The sequence below is a fragment of the Capricornis sumatraensis genome, chromosome 21 (genome assembly GCF_032405125.1).
Source record: "Capricornis sumatraensis isolate serow.1 chromosome 21, serow.2, whole genome shotgun sequence".
Lineage (NCBI taxonomy): Eukaryota > Metazoa > Chordata > Mammalia > Artiodactyla > Bovidae > Capricornis > Capricornis sumatraensis.
This window is the reverse complement of record NC_091089.1, coordinates 48,869,222-48,885,603: the sequence shown is the minus strand read 5'-3', so window position 1 is coordinate 48,885,603 and position 16,382 is coordinate 48,869,222. Positions and strand designations below refer to the sequence as shown.

At 49.4% G+C, this 16,382-nt stretch overlaps 1 protein-coding gene across 2 annotated transcripts in view; it reads left to right on the top strand.

Moving 5' to 3' along the window:
- Positions 1-16,382, top strand: part of LOXHD1 (lipoxygenase homology PLAT domains 1) — a 196,761-nt gene that overhangs the window by 151,803 nt on the left and 28,576 nt on the right. The window contains exons 32-37 of one of the 2 annotated variants that reach the window (XM_068993865.1): positions 691-899; positions 1,784-1,969; positions 4,774-4,901; positions 12,417-12,534; positions 13,450-13,624; positions 15,180-15,365. In XM_068993865.1, coding sequence (XP_068849966.1) covers positions 691-899; positions 1,784-1,969; positions 4,774-4,901; positions 12,417-12,534; positions 13,450-13,624; positions 15,180-15,365 — 1,002 coding nt within the window. The remainder of the gene's footprint in view (positions 1-690; positions 900-1,783; positions 1,970-4,773; positions 4,902-12,416; positions 12,535-13,449; positions 13,625-15,179; positions 15,366-16,382) is intronic. The other variant, XM_068993866.1, reaches the window with a different exon arrangement.

Sequence of the window (16,382 nt, the reverse complement as noted above, 5' to 3'; positions counted from 1 at the left end):
TGAATGCCTTCTAGAACTTTCATTGATTTTGTTACACATATAAATACCGTTTTATTTTTCTTCTCTAAATTCCTGCTTTTCATGAGAACTTGCTTTTGCCAACCTCATTTTTATGTCCATAGTGTGCTTCTCAGGCGTCTACCCTGTACTTGGGTAGCAGTTATTGCTCTCGCCCCACTGCACATGCGAGTGCTGGGTGCAGCTAAGCTAATTGGTCAGTGGGGCTTTCAGATGTCACAGTGATCTCTCTTTGATCTTCATTTGGGAGTTACCAACTCCCTCACTCCGTGGAGGGTGCATGCTAAGTTGTTTTAGCCATGTCTGACTCCTTGTGACGCTGTGGACTATAGGCCGCTAGGCTCCTCTGTCCATGGAATTCTGCAGGGAACAATACTGGAGTGGACTGCCATGCCCTCTTCTGGGGGATCTTGCCTACCCAGGGATCAAACCCACATCTCTTAAGCCTCCTGCATTGACGGGTGCGTTCTTTACCATTCACGCCACATGGGAAGCCCCCTTGGAGGGTAGACACTCCCCATAGATAGCTCATCAGTCTGAAAAGCTCTGTTATACTTTGTCTCAGAGACAGGGAACTGAGATCAGTGCCTCCAGAGGTCATTTCCAAGTCTCCAAGCCCACCCTGGTCCCCCCTGGCCTGTGATGAGGCTGGGCTCCCACAATCTCTTGCAGTTATTCCCTACTACGTGTCAGTCACCACGGGGAAGCACAGGGACGCAGCCACCGACAGTCGGGCCTACGTCATCCTCATCGGGCAGGAGGACGAGCGCAGTAACCGCATCTGGCTGGACTATCCCCGGGGGAAGAAGGGCTTCAGCTGCGGCTCCGTGGAGGAGTTCTATGTTGCTGGCTTGGATGTGGGCGTCATCAAGAAAATAGAGGTGCTGGGCTCTAGGGCCTCCGGGTGGTGACCCCCAGGGAAGGAAGGAGCTGACCTATACATGGGTGGGAGGCTGAGCGGGCCTGACCTGATCCCTGCTCAGAGCAGGCAGCACACGAAGAGCTCCTGGCCTCTGTCTCCAACTGGCTGGGTGACCTTGGATGCCTCACCTGCCCTTCCAGCTCCGTTCTCCACCCACCCAGAGGGGATGTCTGTGTATTAGTTTTTTTTTTTTTGTTTAATTGCTCTGTAACAAGTCACTACAAACTTAGTAACCTAAGGCCATACAAATGTATGGCCAGGAGTCCAGGCCTGGGTTAGCTGTGTCTTCTTCTCAAGATCTCACTGGGCTGAAGTCAAAGGTGCTTCCAGGGCTCTGGTCTCTTCTGAGACTTGGGGTCCTGTCCCAAGCTCAGTGGTTGTGGGAGGAAATCAGTTCCCTTGTGGTGGTAGGACCAAGGCCAGGGGCTGCCTGCATTCTCTGCCATGTGGCCCTCTCCAAAGCCAGGCAACAAGTTTCCTCAAAGCCATTCAGAGAGGATCTCTTCTGTTTCAAATCTCTGTGATGTCTTCCCTCTCTGATGTCTACACCTGCTTTTGAAGGGCTCGCCTAATTAGGTCAGGCCCACCTAGAATAATCTTTTGATGAACTCAGGGTCGTCTGAGTAGAGACCTGCATTGCATCTGCAAACTCTCTCCACCTTCACAGGAGGGACTTGGATCAGTGAGTGCAGAGCACGCTGGAAGGCAGCGCTGAAGATGGGGGGCGGCAGGGGGGTGGGGGTGGGGTGGGGAGGCTAGCAAATAGGGGAGGGGATGCTGAGCCAGGAGGGCTTCCTGCCCTGTTGTGCCCCATCCTCACAGCCCCGGTGTGTCCCCGCCTAGCTGGGCCATGACGGGGCCTCCCCCGAGAGCTGCTGGCTGGTGGAGGAGCTGTGCTTGGCCGTGCCCACCCAGGGGACCAAATACATATTGCGCTGCAATTGCTGGCTTGCCAAGGACCGAGGAGATGGTGTCACCTCCCGTGTCTTCGACCTCCTGGATGCCATGGTGGTGAACATCGGGGTGAAGGTATAAGGGGCACCTTTTTGTGTGGATGGCATGGCATGGCATGGCAAAGGGAGCGCCAGGTGAAGGGGGTGAGCGCAGGGGAGATGGAAGTGGGAGAAGGAGCAGACTCAGCCCTGGGGCACTGGCCAGGGCTGCAGCCCTTTGTACCAGCCAGACCCACATTGCTAGGAGCCATGAGATTCAAGTGTCTTCTGTCTGCAGCTGTGTGACCTTGGGCAGGCCATCTGGCCTCTCTGGGCCTTGGTCTTCTCACATAGCACATGGAAATAATGCTTTCTATCCTCTCCCATGTAAGGTATTGATGAGAACTAATGAAACCATGAACAGTCCATGGAAAGCATGCTCTACATAGATGTACAGAGTCATTGTTCTCCAAAGGATGTTCCATTGACACCAGTAGGCTGGTGATGGGGACAGATGGCCTTTGGGATGCTGTGAGCCCCTGGGTCTCAGTGCAGTGAGAGCTATCTGCCCAAGGTCCCCCTTAAGTGGAAAAGGCTAGAAGGCAGGTGCTGAGTGCCTGTCTTAGCTCCACCTCTAGCTGGCCAAATGACCTGGGCTGAGTTGTATGAAGTCACAGGTCGGTGCCAGGCAGAAAGCAGAGTGCCTGGGTGCTGGACCCAAGGACATGTGGTCAGCTGATGCCCCAGATGCTTCTGTGTCACGTGACCCTGCAGACTTCTCTTTCTCTGAAAAGCTGTGGGGTCAACAGAAGTTCCCAGCCCTCATCTCTGTTCCTGAATCCAAATCAATGGGCTACTAGATTTAGGTCGGAAGCTGTCCCACAGAGATAAGAAGACATCACCCTGGACCTGAGCGTGCCGTGCCTGTACTGTATGTGGAAACAAGGAAGGGCTGAGTTATGGGCTGTAAACTCTATTCGGGCAGGAGTGTGGATGCCTGCCCATCTCCTTCCTGCTGGAGAGCCGAACTTCCTACAGCACAGACACCCCCTCCCTTGCTCAGCCATCTGCGTCTGTGGCCAGACAGACAGTGGGGGAGAGCACACAGTTCTTCCGGGGACCTCTGTCCTGACCCAGTTCCCAGCATGCATGTGGGTGTGTGTGTGTGCCACCCCCAGTGCACATGCACACCCCTTCTCAGTACAGCTCACCTCCCTCTAGGGTCTTTAATCTGTGGAAATCCAAACCCTCACACCCCAGTTATTCATGTTACAAAAGAACACAGGTTTATCACTTCACAAAGAACCCGAGGGCTCTTTGGACTGGCCACCTCCCCAGGACATTTGATATCAGACTGGAATTACAAAAGCCTGTTTCTGTGTCTCTTTCTGGAAACACATCTATGACATAAAAAGAAATGGGTCTGTGTAAAGAAGAGAAAAAAGATGGACCCGGAGAAGACAGGAGTCTGGCGAGCCCAGTCTTAAGGGGCCAGTCTCCACGGGGCCTCGAGTGCTTGCTTTGATTGTTCTGAGTTTGCTGGGTAAGAGCCGAGCGGTCAGGCTTCTGCTTTCATTCCCGTAGCTCCGTGCCCACCACACACACCCCTGTTAGGTGGTCTAAGAGGATTTTCCTGGGAAAGCAAAGTGTAGTTCAGTTATTTCCCTGGCAAACGTGTCCTCCTGGCCAGGCCTGAAATACTACTTCTGACCTTGCAATGTGGTGGTGAAGGTTCTCTGTGCTGCCTGAAAAGGGCAACATCAGGGGTGTGATCACTGACAGGAATAACACGAGTTCTGAATCTGAAGGCAACTGGTGATGGGACTCCGGCATCTGCGACAGTGATATTGCAGTGTGGGAGCCCCTGGGGAAAGGAGGGGCTGGCTCTGGGTACATGCAAGGAGATGGTCAGCATGCCATGTCCTTGGCCGTGTGTGCAGGCCTCTCCTGAACCTTTGAGACCTAACTGGGCACCTGGCAAGAGGCTGTGGCATGAGAGGCCAGGGGCCAGAGGACACTCCAGATCAGGGGTGAAGATGGCCCCTCTTGCCCCGAGGCCACCCCTCAAAGGAAGAACCAAGGCAGGGGCCTCAAGGAAAGCACCACGCTGCAGGGAGCAGGCTGTTCTCACCTCCTCTGGCAGAGACAAAGAGAACACAGCCTCTTTGGCACAAACCTCAGGCCTAAGGGCAAAACTCCAGTCTAAAGTGAAAAGCACCTATGATAGGTGGCTGGCCCACCCCACAAGCGAAAGAAGGCAGCGGTCCCTTAACCAGCAGCCCCGACACACTCCCCATCACTGACGTGCAGGGTGAGCTGGCCGTGACATGTAAGAGGGACGGTCCCCTAGAACTGCTGCGGCCCCTTGATGCCAGGCCCAGAGTGGGCACCAAGGCGAGGTGTCTGTGGCTCTCGCAGCCCTGCATGGTGCACATCTCTATTTACGGAGAGGAGGCAGAGGCTGGAGAGGGTGGGACATCTGCCCAGGTTCCACAGCTAGCAGCGGGGATGGCCCTGGGGTTCCAGTGGTGCCCTGCATGTCTCCAAAAGCCACTGTGCAGCCAACACATGCAGCTGGGATGAACGGACTTAGGTCGGGCTTCTACAAACAAGGAGGTCGGTTAATGCTGGGGCGATCGGTCATGTTCCTACTCCACACGTGTTCTCTCTCAGAAACTGAACTCCTCTCCAGCCCTGAGCCTGGCACAGCTGGGGACAGGGACAGTGACATGGCCTGGCTCTTGCTCTGCAGACACTCACGGTTGCTTAGTGGCAGGGCTCTTTTCAGAGTGGCGGAGCTTGGAGGACGTGTTCTTTTGCCCCAGCGAGAGTGAAGTATAATAAATCGCCGGGGGTGATGGTTGAGGCCAAAGCCCAGGACTCGCATCCCACTCGGGACAGGTGCTGTATGAAATGACGGTGTGGACAGGGGACGTGGTGGGCGGTGGCACCGACTCCAACATCTTTATGACCCTCTATGGCATCAATGGCAGCACAGAGGAAGTGCAGCTGGACAAGAAGAAGGCCAGGTATCTGGACGTGACCTGTGCTCCTTGCCCCTTTGCCCCTCCATACACCCAATCCTCCACCCTCCAGCCCCATCCTGCTTTCAGCCAGACTACCCTCTGACTCTCCCCTCATTCCCTGGGGCCTTCCAGCCTCCACGCCTCTGTCTGTGTGATTCATCCCTCCTAGAATGCCTTTCATCCACTCTCTCTGTTGCAAGACCTTTCTGTTTCAAAGGCTAGCACAAATCTACCTTCTCTAGGAAGCCATCCTTGATCACTTCAGCCCATAGCCCTCTTTCCTTCCTTCCTTCTGTCACTGTAAAATGTTTATTGTAAGGTCTGGAGATTAGTGGGTAGCGTTGTGTCATTGTGAATCTCCTGCTTTCATTCTTTTTACTGTAGTAATGTAACCTGTTCATATTAGGGGGAGGTGGCTGAAGGGAACACAGAAGCCTACCCTATTTTTGTAACTTGCCTACAAGTTCAAAATGATGGCATAAAAGTGAAAAAAAAATTCAAATATTAAAAAACAATTGAACACCAATATCAGGCACTGTTTCAGACACTGGAGATGTTGCAGGAAGGAGGACCCCTTCCAGGGCCCGAAACTGGGCTCTTGTCTAACACTCAGAAATGAATTGTCCGAGGAGGCACATGTTCTGACAAAGCAAGAGAATTTATTGGGAAAGGGCACCCGGGTGGACAGCAGTAGGGTAAGGGAACCCAGGAGAACAGCTCTGCCATGTGGCTCACAGTCTTGGGTTTTATGGTGATGGGATTAGTTTCCGGGTGGTCTTTGGCCAATCATTCTGACTCAGAGTCTTTCCTGGTGGCGCATGCATCGCTCAGCCAAGATGGATGCTAGCGAGAGGGATTCTGGGAAGTGGACGGACACGCAGTGTCTCCTTTAGACCTTTCCTGAACTCTTCCAGTTGGTGGTGGCTTATTAGTTCCGTATTCCTTATCAGGATCTCCTGTCATAAGACAACTCATGCAAATAGTTACTATGGTGCTTGGCCAGGGTGGGCGGTTTCAATCAGTGTGCCTCCCCTAACAGAGAGACAGTCCTACTGGGAGGAAAAGATGCTCAAACTCATGAAGTTTAACACCTGAGGGGACTGCAACAACAACACGGACACTGATGTGGGCTTATTTGGTGTTGGACATTTCTCTAAGCCCTTTGACTGTATTGACACACTTATTTCTACCTACAACTCTGTGAGGACTGTTACTATCATCCCCATTTTACAGATGAGAAAACTAAGACACAGCAAGGTCAAGTCATGCTGCTAAAGGTCCCATAGCCAGTAAGCTTTGGCCCTGGACAATGCACCCAGGTGGCCCCAGTCTTAAGCCTTAGGTTTTACTTCCTCTTAAGATAGTAATCAGTAATGACAGTATTGGAGGACCTCTTTAGTCCTTCTAGATAGCACCTGTCTGCGTCTTTCATTAAATCCCCAGCTTAGTCCTAGGTTTTGTTTGGTTTTCTGTGTTCGGCCATTGTCCTCCAAGCCATCCCTGACCCCTGATATCTTAAGCATCAGAGGGCAAAGACCCAGAACCCAAGCCTAAGGCTTATGCAACCTACCCACAGCCACTCGCCTCTGAAGCCACACTGCCGTCTCCCACAGATCTTGCCCAACTTCTTAGCAATGTCTAAAACCCTTCCACTAAAGCTGGCGGGTAGAATCCTTTCTGAGCTCTCACAGCTCCCACCTCTGGCCTTGCGTGTGTCGGGCACTCAATAAGTACGTCTGGAGGGTGGCAGAGGTAAGGATGGGAGGGATGGTGCTTGAGGGGGATGAAATTGCTGAAGCTCTTGGCGGCCAGGTAGAGGCTTCTTCTCATGGACAGAGCAGTCCATGAGAGTGGGAACTCTGCTCATCTTATGCAGCTTGTGTCTGGGGGGATCCGATGAGAAGAGTTTTGGCCTCTCTTCTCTTAGCACTTCTATGCTCTTATTATGCAACTCCTGTTTCCTTCTGGAATTCTCTCCTGAGCTGTTCTCCCCTGATAGTGATTGTGATAATGGTTAACATTCAATGAGCGCCTACTCCCTGCCAGGCACCATTGGAAGTGCTCTCTCTATATATATAGAGAGAGTTAATATATACATATAATAATATTTATATTAGCTATAATAACAATATAATTATATATATTAACTCACAACAAATAAAGTGCCTGAGGCATAGAAAGGTGAAGTAATTATCGCCCCAAGGTCACTCAGGTAGTCAGCAGAGGAGCTGGGATTTGAACTCATGTAACTGTGGAAATAAAACGGAGGTCAAATGAGAACAGAGGCTGTATCTTTCCAGCTTGCTACAGCAACAGTGTGAGCACCATCACTCGGTTTGGCAGAGGCCAAAGGCTCTCAGGATCCTGGAAAAGCTTCAGAGCGCAGCATTATTTGAGGCATGGGAGAACTGGAGGAGAGCTAACTAGAATCGAGGCAGCTCATCTGATTGGATTCTGTTCAGTCACTGAGTTGTGTCCAATTCTTTGCGACCCCATGGACTGCAGCATGCCAGGCTTTCCTGTCCATCATCAACTCTTGGAGTTTACTCAAACTCATGTCCATTGAGTCACTGATGCCATCCAACCATCTCATCCTCTGTTGTCCCCTTCTCCTCCTGCCCCCAGTCTCTCCCAGCATCAGGGTGTTTTCCAATGAGTCAGTTCTTCACATCAGGTGGCCAAAATATTGGAGTTTCAGCTTCAACAACAGTCCTTCCAATGAATATTCAGGACTGATTTCCTTGAGGATTGACTGGTTGGATCTCCTTGCTGTCCAAGGAACTCTCAGGAGTCTTCTCCAAAACCACAGTTTAAAAGCATCAATTCTTCGGTAATCAGCTTTCTTTATAGTCCAACTCTCACATCCATACGTGACTACTGGACAAACCGTAGCTTTGACCAGATGGACCTTTGTTAGCAAAGTGATGTGTCTGCATTTTAGTATGCTGTCTAGGTTGGTCATAGCTTTTCTTCCAAGGAGCAAGTGTCTTTTAATTTCATGGCTGCAATCACCACCTGCAGTGATTTTGGAGCCCCAAAAGATAAAGTCTGTTACTGTTTCCATTGTTTCCCCATCTATTTGCCATGAAGTGATGGGACCGGATGCCATGCTCTTAGTTTTCTAAATGTTGAGTGATTGGATAGGGGAGTATCTTTGGATTTATCTAGTTGGTCTTGAGTCAGGAGTGGGAAAAAATCAGGAAGGCAGATTTGACTGAGTCCTGAGCGTCGTGGGCCCACTGCTGGCAAGGCTGCCGTCTGGCAGCCTGGGGTGGCTGTGGCAGAGCCAATGGGCAGAGCTCTGTTATCCTCGTCAGTCTGTGGCCAGCCTCCTCACTGTCTCACAGTCTTCACCTCCATGCTTTGACCTTAATCTCCAATCCAGCCCCAAATCCTTGGAATTTCTCAGATTGATTATCCCACTCCAACATTCCACCTTATTTTAGAGATGTACATTATTGCTGGTGGGAGAGATAGACATTTCTTTTCAGATGGTATCTAAACTCCAGAAATGCTTCTGAAAGTCACACCATTCTATCAATGCTTTGAGGCACCTTGTTAAAGAATTTTGTTTCTCTGATTTAAGATTTATGCTGTGAGAAGAGCCATCATTTCTTAAATACACTGGTTTGCAAGCTCAGGTCTCTTACCCAAAATATAGTCTGCTTTATTTCATTTGCAAGTGGCCCAGTGTTTGGCCTATGTCTTGAAATCCTTGTTATAGATGTCAGCATCTCAACTTGGGGACTCAGACAGTGAGACCCACTGGGTTTGTGTCATTCTTATAACTTAGTGCTGTGCAAAGAGATCCTCCCAAGAAACGGCACGTGACCAGAATGGAGGCGGGAATGGGCATGTGTCTAACAGAAGGCATTGTGTAGGTTTGCCTGCTGCAACAGCCCTGTTGTAAAATACTATACCTAGAGGTCAAACTTGATAACCATTCCCTCAACCCCTCTCCCTAGTTGAAGTCCCCAACTTGTCATCTTGCCACTTTGGGGGAAACTGTTCATAACTAATTCACTTTGAGATAGTGGTGAATTGATGTGGTATTCAAAGGAAAAAAAAAGATACCCTCAAAAGGAAATGCTTAAACCTAAAGAATATGTCTCTAACAGTGGAATTTGAGGCAATTAGTGTCTCTAATGGAGACAGGGATTCCTTTTAGGCAAAGAGATGTTTTTCTTTAGAGGAAATTAAGTGCCTGTAAGGAATCATCTTGAGGCCCAGTGGAAACGCCATGAACTAGGAAATTTTTTGGTCTGGAAGCAAACCAGATTGTCAGAGCTCTGTTGGGTTTGCCCTTCAGAATGGCCCCTGGCTTCCACTACGTACAAATCTTCCCAGCTTCTTGGCAATGTCTAAAACTCTTCCATTAAAAACTTGCCCTTGCAGCCTAAGGCTTGGGCCTGGTTAGCCTCAGGCTGTCCTCCGTCAAGGAGACCACTGAGCGAGTGGCTGCTGGGCCCTTTCCCAAGGACATTCTTTGATGGGTGGAGAACAGAAGGAAAGCAGAACCGAAGGGAGAGAGGCAGCGAGAGCTGCTGAGCTCCTTGGGGTGGATGAGCAGGGCACAGCCTGGGCCTTCAGCAGCCCGTCCTTCTGAGCCAGAGGCAAGGGCACGTGGCTCAGGGGTGGACCACTTCTCCAGCAGTGGCCCCTCAACGTGGGAGCCCTCCCACATGTCAATGGCGTTGTCTTGTGAGGGTGTGGGGAAGCAGGAAAGAGGTGGCTGGTGAGTCGTAGAAGGATGAAGTTCCCTTTAGAATGTGGGCTTTATATTCCGAGGAGACAGGTGTAATCAGGATTTAGCCTGCAATGAAGGACTAGGGGGAAAGTATAATCCAGGCTTCAGTTTTCTAAAAGAAAAAGCTTATTTCTCTCCCCCTTTTCCTTATACCTGCCTGACCATAAAATCTCCAGAAAGGGGAGATTGTTGGTTAAATTCAGATAGTGACAATTAAAGAAAAAGATAAAAAGAATTCTAACGTTCCTTTGATCTGCAACATTATACACCCAGCAAGAGTAAGGAATGAATGAGTTGAAAGATTGTTGAGGTCCTTTAATGGACCAGAACCTGGTGGTCCAGAGTTGATGATGAGAAAGTGAAAGGAGAGAGGCTAATATTTCCTGGGTTACACAGCTGGCTTTCGTGTTCCAGGAAATCAGCCAGAAATAGACAGAGAGAGAGAGAGAGAGAGAGAGAGAGAGAGAAAGAAAGACATGGGGACCAAAGCTCTGATGGAGAAAAGGTGTTTTAATCAACATGGTGTGGGCATAATACTGTCTTACAAGGCAGTTATTCTCAGATAAAGATTAAAATTCCAGACTTGCAAAATATAGGCGATCCATATTAAAGAGAGAGACTTGTAAACAATCACTTCACCATATGGTTCACAAGAAGGAAGAGGGTACTTATCACTGTATTGAAAAACTAGCGAAGGAAATGCCTGGATCCCTCAGCCCCAGGAGAGGCTTGCCTCTCCTCTTAATTCCTGAATATTCAGGAATTAATAAGGAACAGAGGATTCCTGACAGATCCAGAACAGCACACAGGAAGCCTCCTGTTAAATGCTTCCTGACATTTGAGAGAATCTCCACTTTGTGAGATGAGCTTGAGGGGGATTTCTGAGAACTGCCTTCCAGTTTCCACATGACCGGGAGACAGACAATTTAAACTAGAGCAGGAGGAATTTGGGGCAGACTTCTGGGAGACTGTTTTTACTTCTAATAATCGCAAAGTACATGAAGCAAGTTATCAGAAGGGATTAGGCCTCTTCCACTGCTTTGAAGACAAGGAGTAGTTAGTTTTTGGTTTGTAGCATTTGCAGTTCTAGCTCCCACTGGCGATGGCCTCTGTTTTTAAAAAAATGTTTGCTCAAGGAAGCATAAAATTGCCATGCAGCGTCATATCTTCAGTGATACCTGTGTTACCCCCAGGGGCTTATCAGCATCAGCATCTGGAATCAGTGAGCAGTCAAGCAGTGTCAGCACTGAAGACCGCATTATGCATGCGGCACTGTGAGAAGAGCAGTAGAAACAGAGACAGAGCATCGCTAAGATGATGCGGTCATTTCGGGAGAAAAGCAGTAATAGCGGCAAAAGCAATGTCACCTGCTGTTTTACAGTTATTAGTAGTGTTATCCGACCAAGGGCCGCTGCATTCAGTTGTGCATATCACTTCAGTTCAATTCAGTTGCTCAGTCACGTCCAGATCTTTGCGACCCCATGGACTGCAGCATGCCAGGCTTTCCTGTCCATCACCAACTCCCAGAGCTTGCTCAAACTCATGCCCATCGAGTCGGTGAGGCCATCCAACCATCTCATCCTCTGTTGTTCCCTTCTCCTCCTGCCCTCAATCTTTCCCAGCATCAGGGTCTTTTCCAGTGAGTCAGTTCTTCGCATCAGGTGGCCAAAGTATTGGACTTTCAGCTTCAGCATCAGTCCTTCCAATGAATATTCAGGACTGATTTCCTTTAGAATTGACTGGTTGGATCTTCTTGCAGTCCAAGGGACTCTCAAGAGTCTTATTCAACACCACAGTTCAAAAGCATCAATTCTTCGGTGCTCAGCTTTCTTTATTTTCCAACTCTCACATCATAAATGACTACTGGAAAAACCATAGCTTTGACCAGACAGATGTTTGTTGGCAAAATAATGTCTCTGGTTTTTAGTTTGCTGTCTGGGTTGGTCATAGCTTTTCTTCCAAGGAGCAAGCATCTTATAATTTCATGGCTGCAGTCACCATCTGTGGTGATTTTGGAGTCCAAAACATCTCTTATTCTTTCCATTGTTTCCCCATCTATTTTCCATGAAGTAATGCGACTGGATGCCATGATCTTTGTTTTTTGAATGTTGAGTTTTAAGCCAACTTTTTCACTCTCCTCTTTCACTTTCATCAAGAGGCTCTTTAGTTCTTCTTCACTTTCTGAAGGGTGGTGTCATCTGTGTATCTGAGGTTATTGATATTTCTCCCAGCAATCTTGACTTCAGCTTGTGCTTCATCCGGCATTGTGCATATTGTGTACAAAAAGAAAAAGGTGAATGGTACTGTCTAGAGTTGTACAGTGTACAACCTGCCCCACCATTCATAGCAGCCATGTCACTCATAAAGCCTCATTGCAAGCTTTGCAGAGATGGAATTCTTTTCACATTTGAAATTGATTTCACATCCATTTGGTCCTCATAACAGTTTTATGAGATTTCAGGGACAGTGTCATTTTCCCCAGACTACAGATGAGGAAACCTAGTCCCAGAGAGGAGCTGGGACTGTTCTACATGGTTAACACAATGAAATTAGTACTCAGAACTGGTAGCTCTTGATTCAGGGCCATTTCTACCAGCAATTCACTTAACCCAGCCTTTCGAGAACACCTCTGGATGCAAGAGACAGGCTACTGCGGAGTCACTGGGAGCTGAGAGGCCTCTTCTCTCCTTACCCCGAATCTGTCTTCACCATGGCTTCCCCCTTCACTTTGGCCAGCCTCCCTCCTTCGTGTCCCTCCTCTCCATCCCCAGATTTGAGCGGGAGCAGAATGACACCTTCATCATGGAGATCCTGGACATTGCCCCATTCACCAAGATGAGGATCCGAATTGACGGCCTGGGCAGCCGGCCTGAGTGGTTCCTGGAGAGGGTAACACGGCTGGACCTTCACCTCCCTTCCTCCCACTACCCACCCCTACTTCCTGCGCCTTTGGGTTGTCAGTGGGGTTTGTTAATGTGCAAATGTCATCTTAGAAGGTTGTTACCTAAGTCTGCCCCAGATAATATGCCCCTGGGTGTGAATTAATCAGGGAATGTAGTTTTATTTATTTGTACCCAGTCAAAACTGAATGAACTGCCAGGGAATACAGCCTGCCCAGTCAGTGTAATGTGGACAGAGACCAGTGTGAGCCTCCTGGAGGGAGCAAATTGGGAGGAGTGAGAGGGGAGCAGCAGGAACTGGGTGGCGAGGTTCCCATGGTGGGAACCTGAGGCAGATGGTAGAGAGGCTCCCAGGTCCCCCACGGTCTCAGTGAGCGGGCTGCCTCTTCTTCTCTGAGCCGTCCTCTCATCCCTTATCCATCAAAGACCATCTGTCCCGAGTCCCCTGAGGCTCTGCTCCCCTTGTCCAGCCTTTAGCAGACTTTTCTTGAGCCAATAATACAGTGTTCCCTCCAAGGACAATCTGGCGAACTTGGGTCCACAGTTTTGTGGAGTCTGTGGCTGAAAGTGGCTTGGTTGGTCTATTTTTATGTCATTAATTCAGCAGACATTCCTGGTGCACAGTTATAGGCCCTCCTTGGAAACATATTTATATGAATTGCCCACTTCCAGCTCACCAAGTAAAGTTAGTCATGGCGGGGGCTTCAGACTCCATGCCAGGCCCATGGAGTAGGGTCTTGTCCTGGAGAGGACCCTTTCCTCGTGCCTCAAGTCTAAGTCAGAAGAAGTTGTCTCAGGCCTGGGATAGTGGATTCCAGGGTCCAGACAAGGGGGCCGCGTTAGTGGGTGGGCAGTCGGTGGGGGTGACGGAGGTGCTCACACACTGGCCGGTCCCCCCGCCCAGATCCTCCTGAAGAACATGAACACGGGAGGCCTGACCATGTTCTACTATGGAGACTGGCTGTCCCAGCGGAAGGGCAAGCAGACGCTGGTGTGCGAGATGTGTGCCGTCATCGACGGGGAGGAGATGATGGAGTGGACGTCCTACACCGTCTCGGTGAAGACCAGTGACATCCTGGGTGAGTCGGGGGCAGAGCGCTCCCTTCTGTGTTCACTGCCCACTCACCCTGCCCCTCTCAAATTCTGGCTCAGGTCCCAAGCTCTGGCCAAAGCATTTTGCTTTGGTTAGGCTTTCAAAAGTAAGGCCAACTCATTTCCACAGAGTGTCATCTTCTGCAAAGTATTCCTTCCCATGACTGATGTGGCTCTGTCCTTTCTGCATCAGGAAAATGGGAGAAAACGGTGCAGGAGTTTGGCTCAGAGGCCCTCAGTCCTTTGCTGCCTCCTGAAACCCCTCAGCCAGGTGCTGTTCAGCATGGCTGCCCTTGGGCCCCTTCTCACATCCCTGTGCTTGGCCACCGTCTTCTGTGCCAGCTTTGGCCTGGGATCTTAGGATAGGGTAAGTCCTTGAGCCCACATGTGAGTGACATTCGAGTGCAGCAGTGACGGCGAGGATGTGACAGAGGCTGGCACAGTGTACCAGGTGCTGGGAACCTACAGGAGGGCACCTTCCCTAGCCAGAGATTGGGGGCAAAAATCAGGGAGGGCTTCCCAGAGGTGGTGCCAAAGTGCAACCAAAAAGACAAACAGAAACCAGTGAGGCAGATGGGACACCAGAGGAAGGGCCTTCCAAGCAAAAGCACCAATGCAGGCAGAGGCCTGCAGCTGAAAGGGAAGCAGTGGGTGCTGCCTCCCTCCCCTCAACCAGTTCTGTCCCCTGGGAGCCGGTGCAAGCACCCTGCAAACTCACTCACACTACCTATAAATGGTAGTGAGGGATCCCTGGTTGGCCCTGCTAGTACACACTTTCAACAGGGAAGCTCTCCGGGCACAGGGATAGGCACCTCTTGCAAATGAAGCCAAAGGAATGAAGCTTTCCTAAATTGGCAGCTCAGGCATACATGTTGGGTCAGGACAGCTAAGGCACCAGATTTGTGGCACTTCCTTTCTTCCTAAGAAAGAAGATTTCACTCTCTTTGCTCAAAGTTCCGAGTGTTCACTCATCTTCAAGTCCCTCATCCGTTCGTGATGCACCCTCAGAAAGTAATAAGTTCATTGATAATCACGGAGTATGTATCAGAAAAGTTTCAAGGGGTCACCTCTCCCAGAAGTCTTTTCTTTCCAGCTGGGTCTCAACTTCTATTTGACTTAAGCAGACAATGAGCAGCTCTAGCATAGAATGTCAACCAGAGGCAGATGTGGGAACAAAGAACTTTCACATTGTATAGGAAGGTGTTTATTTCTAAACTGTAAAGTCAGTCTACATGGCATGCCTTTAAGGATGGGTATATTTCCACAGAATACATGAGTTCTTATACCAAACCATCCACACCTGCTAACCAGGACCCCAGTTAACCCAACAGCATTAACAAGGCTCAAACATAAGACAAAGGATAGAGTGGTAGACCTGGGAGCCCCAGGACACTGATCAGCCCTTTCTGACCTCATCCCTGGCTTTGACGACTCTGAACTTGCCCACATGCACCCCTGGCTCCTCCCTAGATCCCAAGAGTGAAGCCAGAGCAAGAGGGCTGTGATTCAGAGAGGCCAGAGCCCTTGTCTTGTGCACCCCAGGAGCAGGCACCGATGCCAACGTGTTCATCATTATCTTCGGGGAGAACGGGGACAGCGGGACCCTGGCCCTGAAGCAGTCGGCCAACTGGAACAAGTTCGAGCGGAACAGCACCGACACGTTCAACTTCTCCGACATGCTGAGCCTGGGCCACCTCTGCAAGCTGAGAGTTTGGCACGACAACAAAGGTAGCTCAAGGTCAGGGTGGGGGAGGGCAGACCGCAGCTCTTCACCCAAGCCCCTGCCCATCCCTCTGGCAGAGTGTGGGCCCTTCCGCCCCGGGGTGGCAGGAAACCGGGAACAGTGGATTGCTACCATTCTGATGTTTCCATCAGTTAGAGGAGCTGGTGTTTCGGGACAAATTTCAGTCCCTCCTTCTCCACACCCCCCATCCCAGGGTAATGAGTAGCTCTTATTTTTTCTGTGATATCAGGGCATTAATTCTTCTTAGTTCAGAAATTAAAATTAAGAGGGGTCGGAGGGAGGAAAGGGCTATATCACCAAATTCCCTTCGCATGAATTTTCCATAAAGGATTATGCTTGTTTAGTTATAATAGCAAATCTAAAATTAGTCAAACTCAGTTATAAATATGAATGATGGGATAGGATATAAGCCAAACAAGAAATTTATCTTCAAAATGCCAAAGGAACACTTTGTTACATCTGTAATTGTGATGAAGCTCATGTTCGATATTTCCTTCATAACTGCTTTGTTGCCATCAGGCTGCTATGAACATTTTTTTTTTTCTGGCTTTGGGCCATTACGTTATACATTATATAATTGGAACAGAGTTGTTAAATACTAAATGTCACCTCCTTAAGACACATTATTTTCTTGATTTATGCCATTCTAACTCACCCTCTTGTCTTCCATTGAAACTGGCTTTGACAAGGCAATTCACTCAAACCCTTCTCCAGTCTTCTCTGAGTCTCCCCCACGAGTGGCCTAGAGGCGTCCTGACTGTTGTATTGTCCTTACTTCTTTAGATCCTGGCAGAGAACCAATATATCTGTCATAGTGACTGATGACGCCTCATTTGGCAGCTTTAACATGCGTTAAACAATTAAACATGTTTTCCATAACATGGGATAAGCTCTGATTAAGCACAGAGAAAGCTCTCAGTCTTCAGAGCAATAAAATAATGAAGATTTGCACAGCCCTCAATTTTCAAATCTCAGTGTACCCACTCAGTCATTCATTGAGG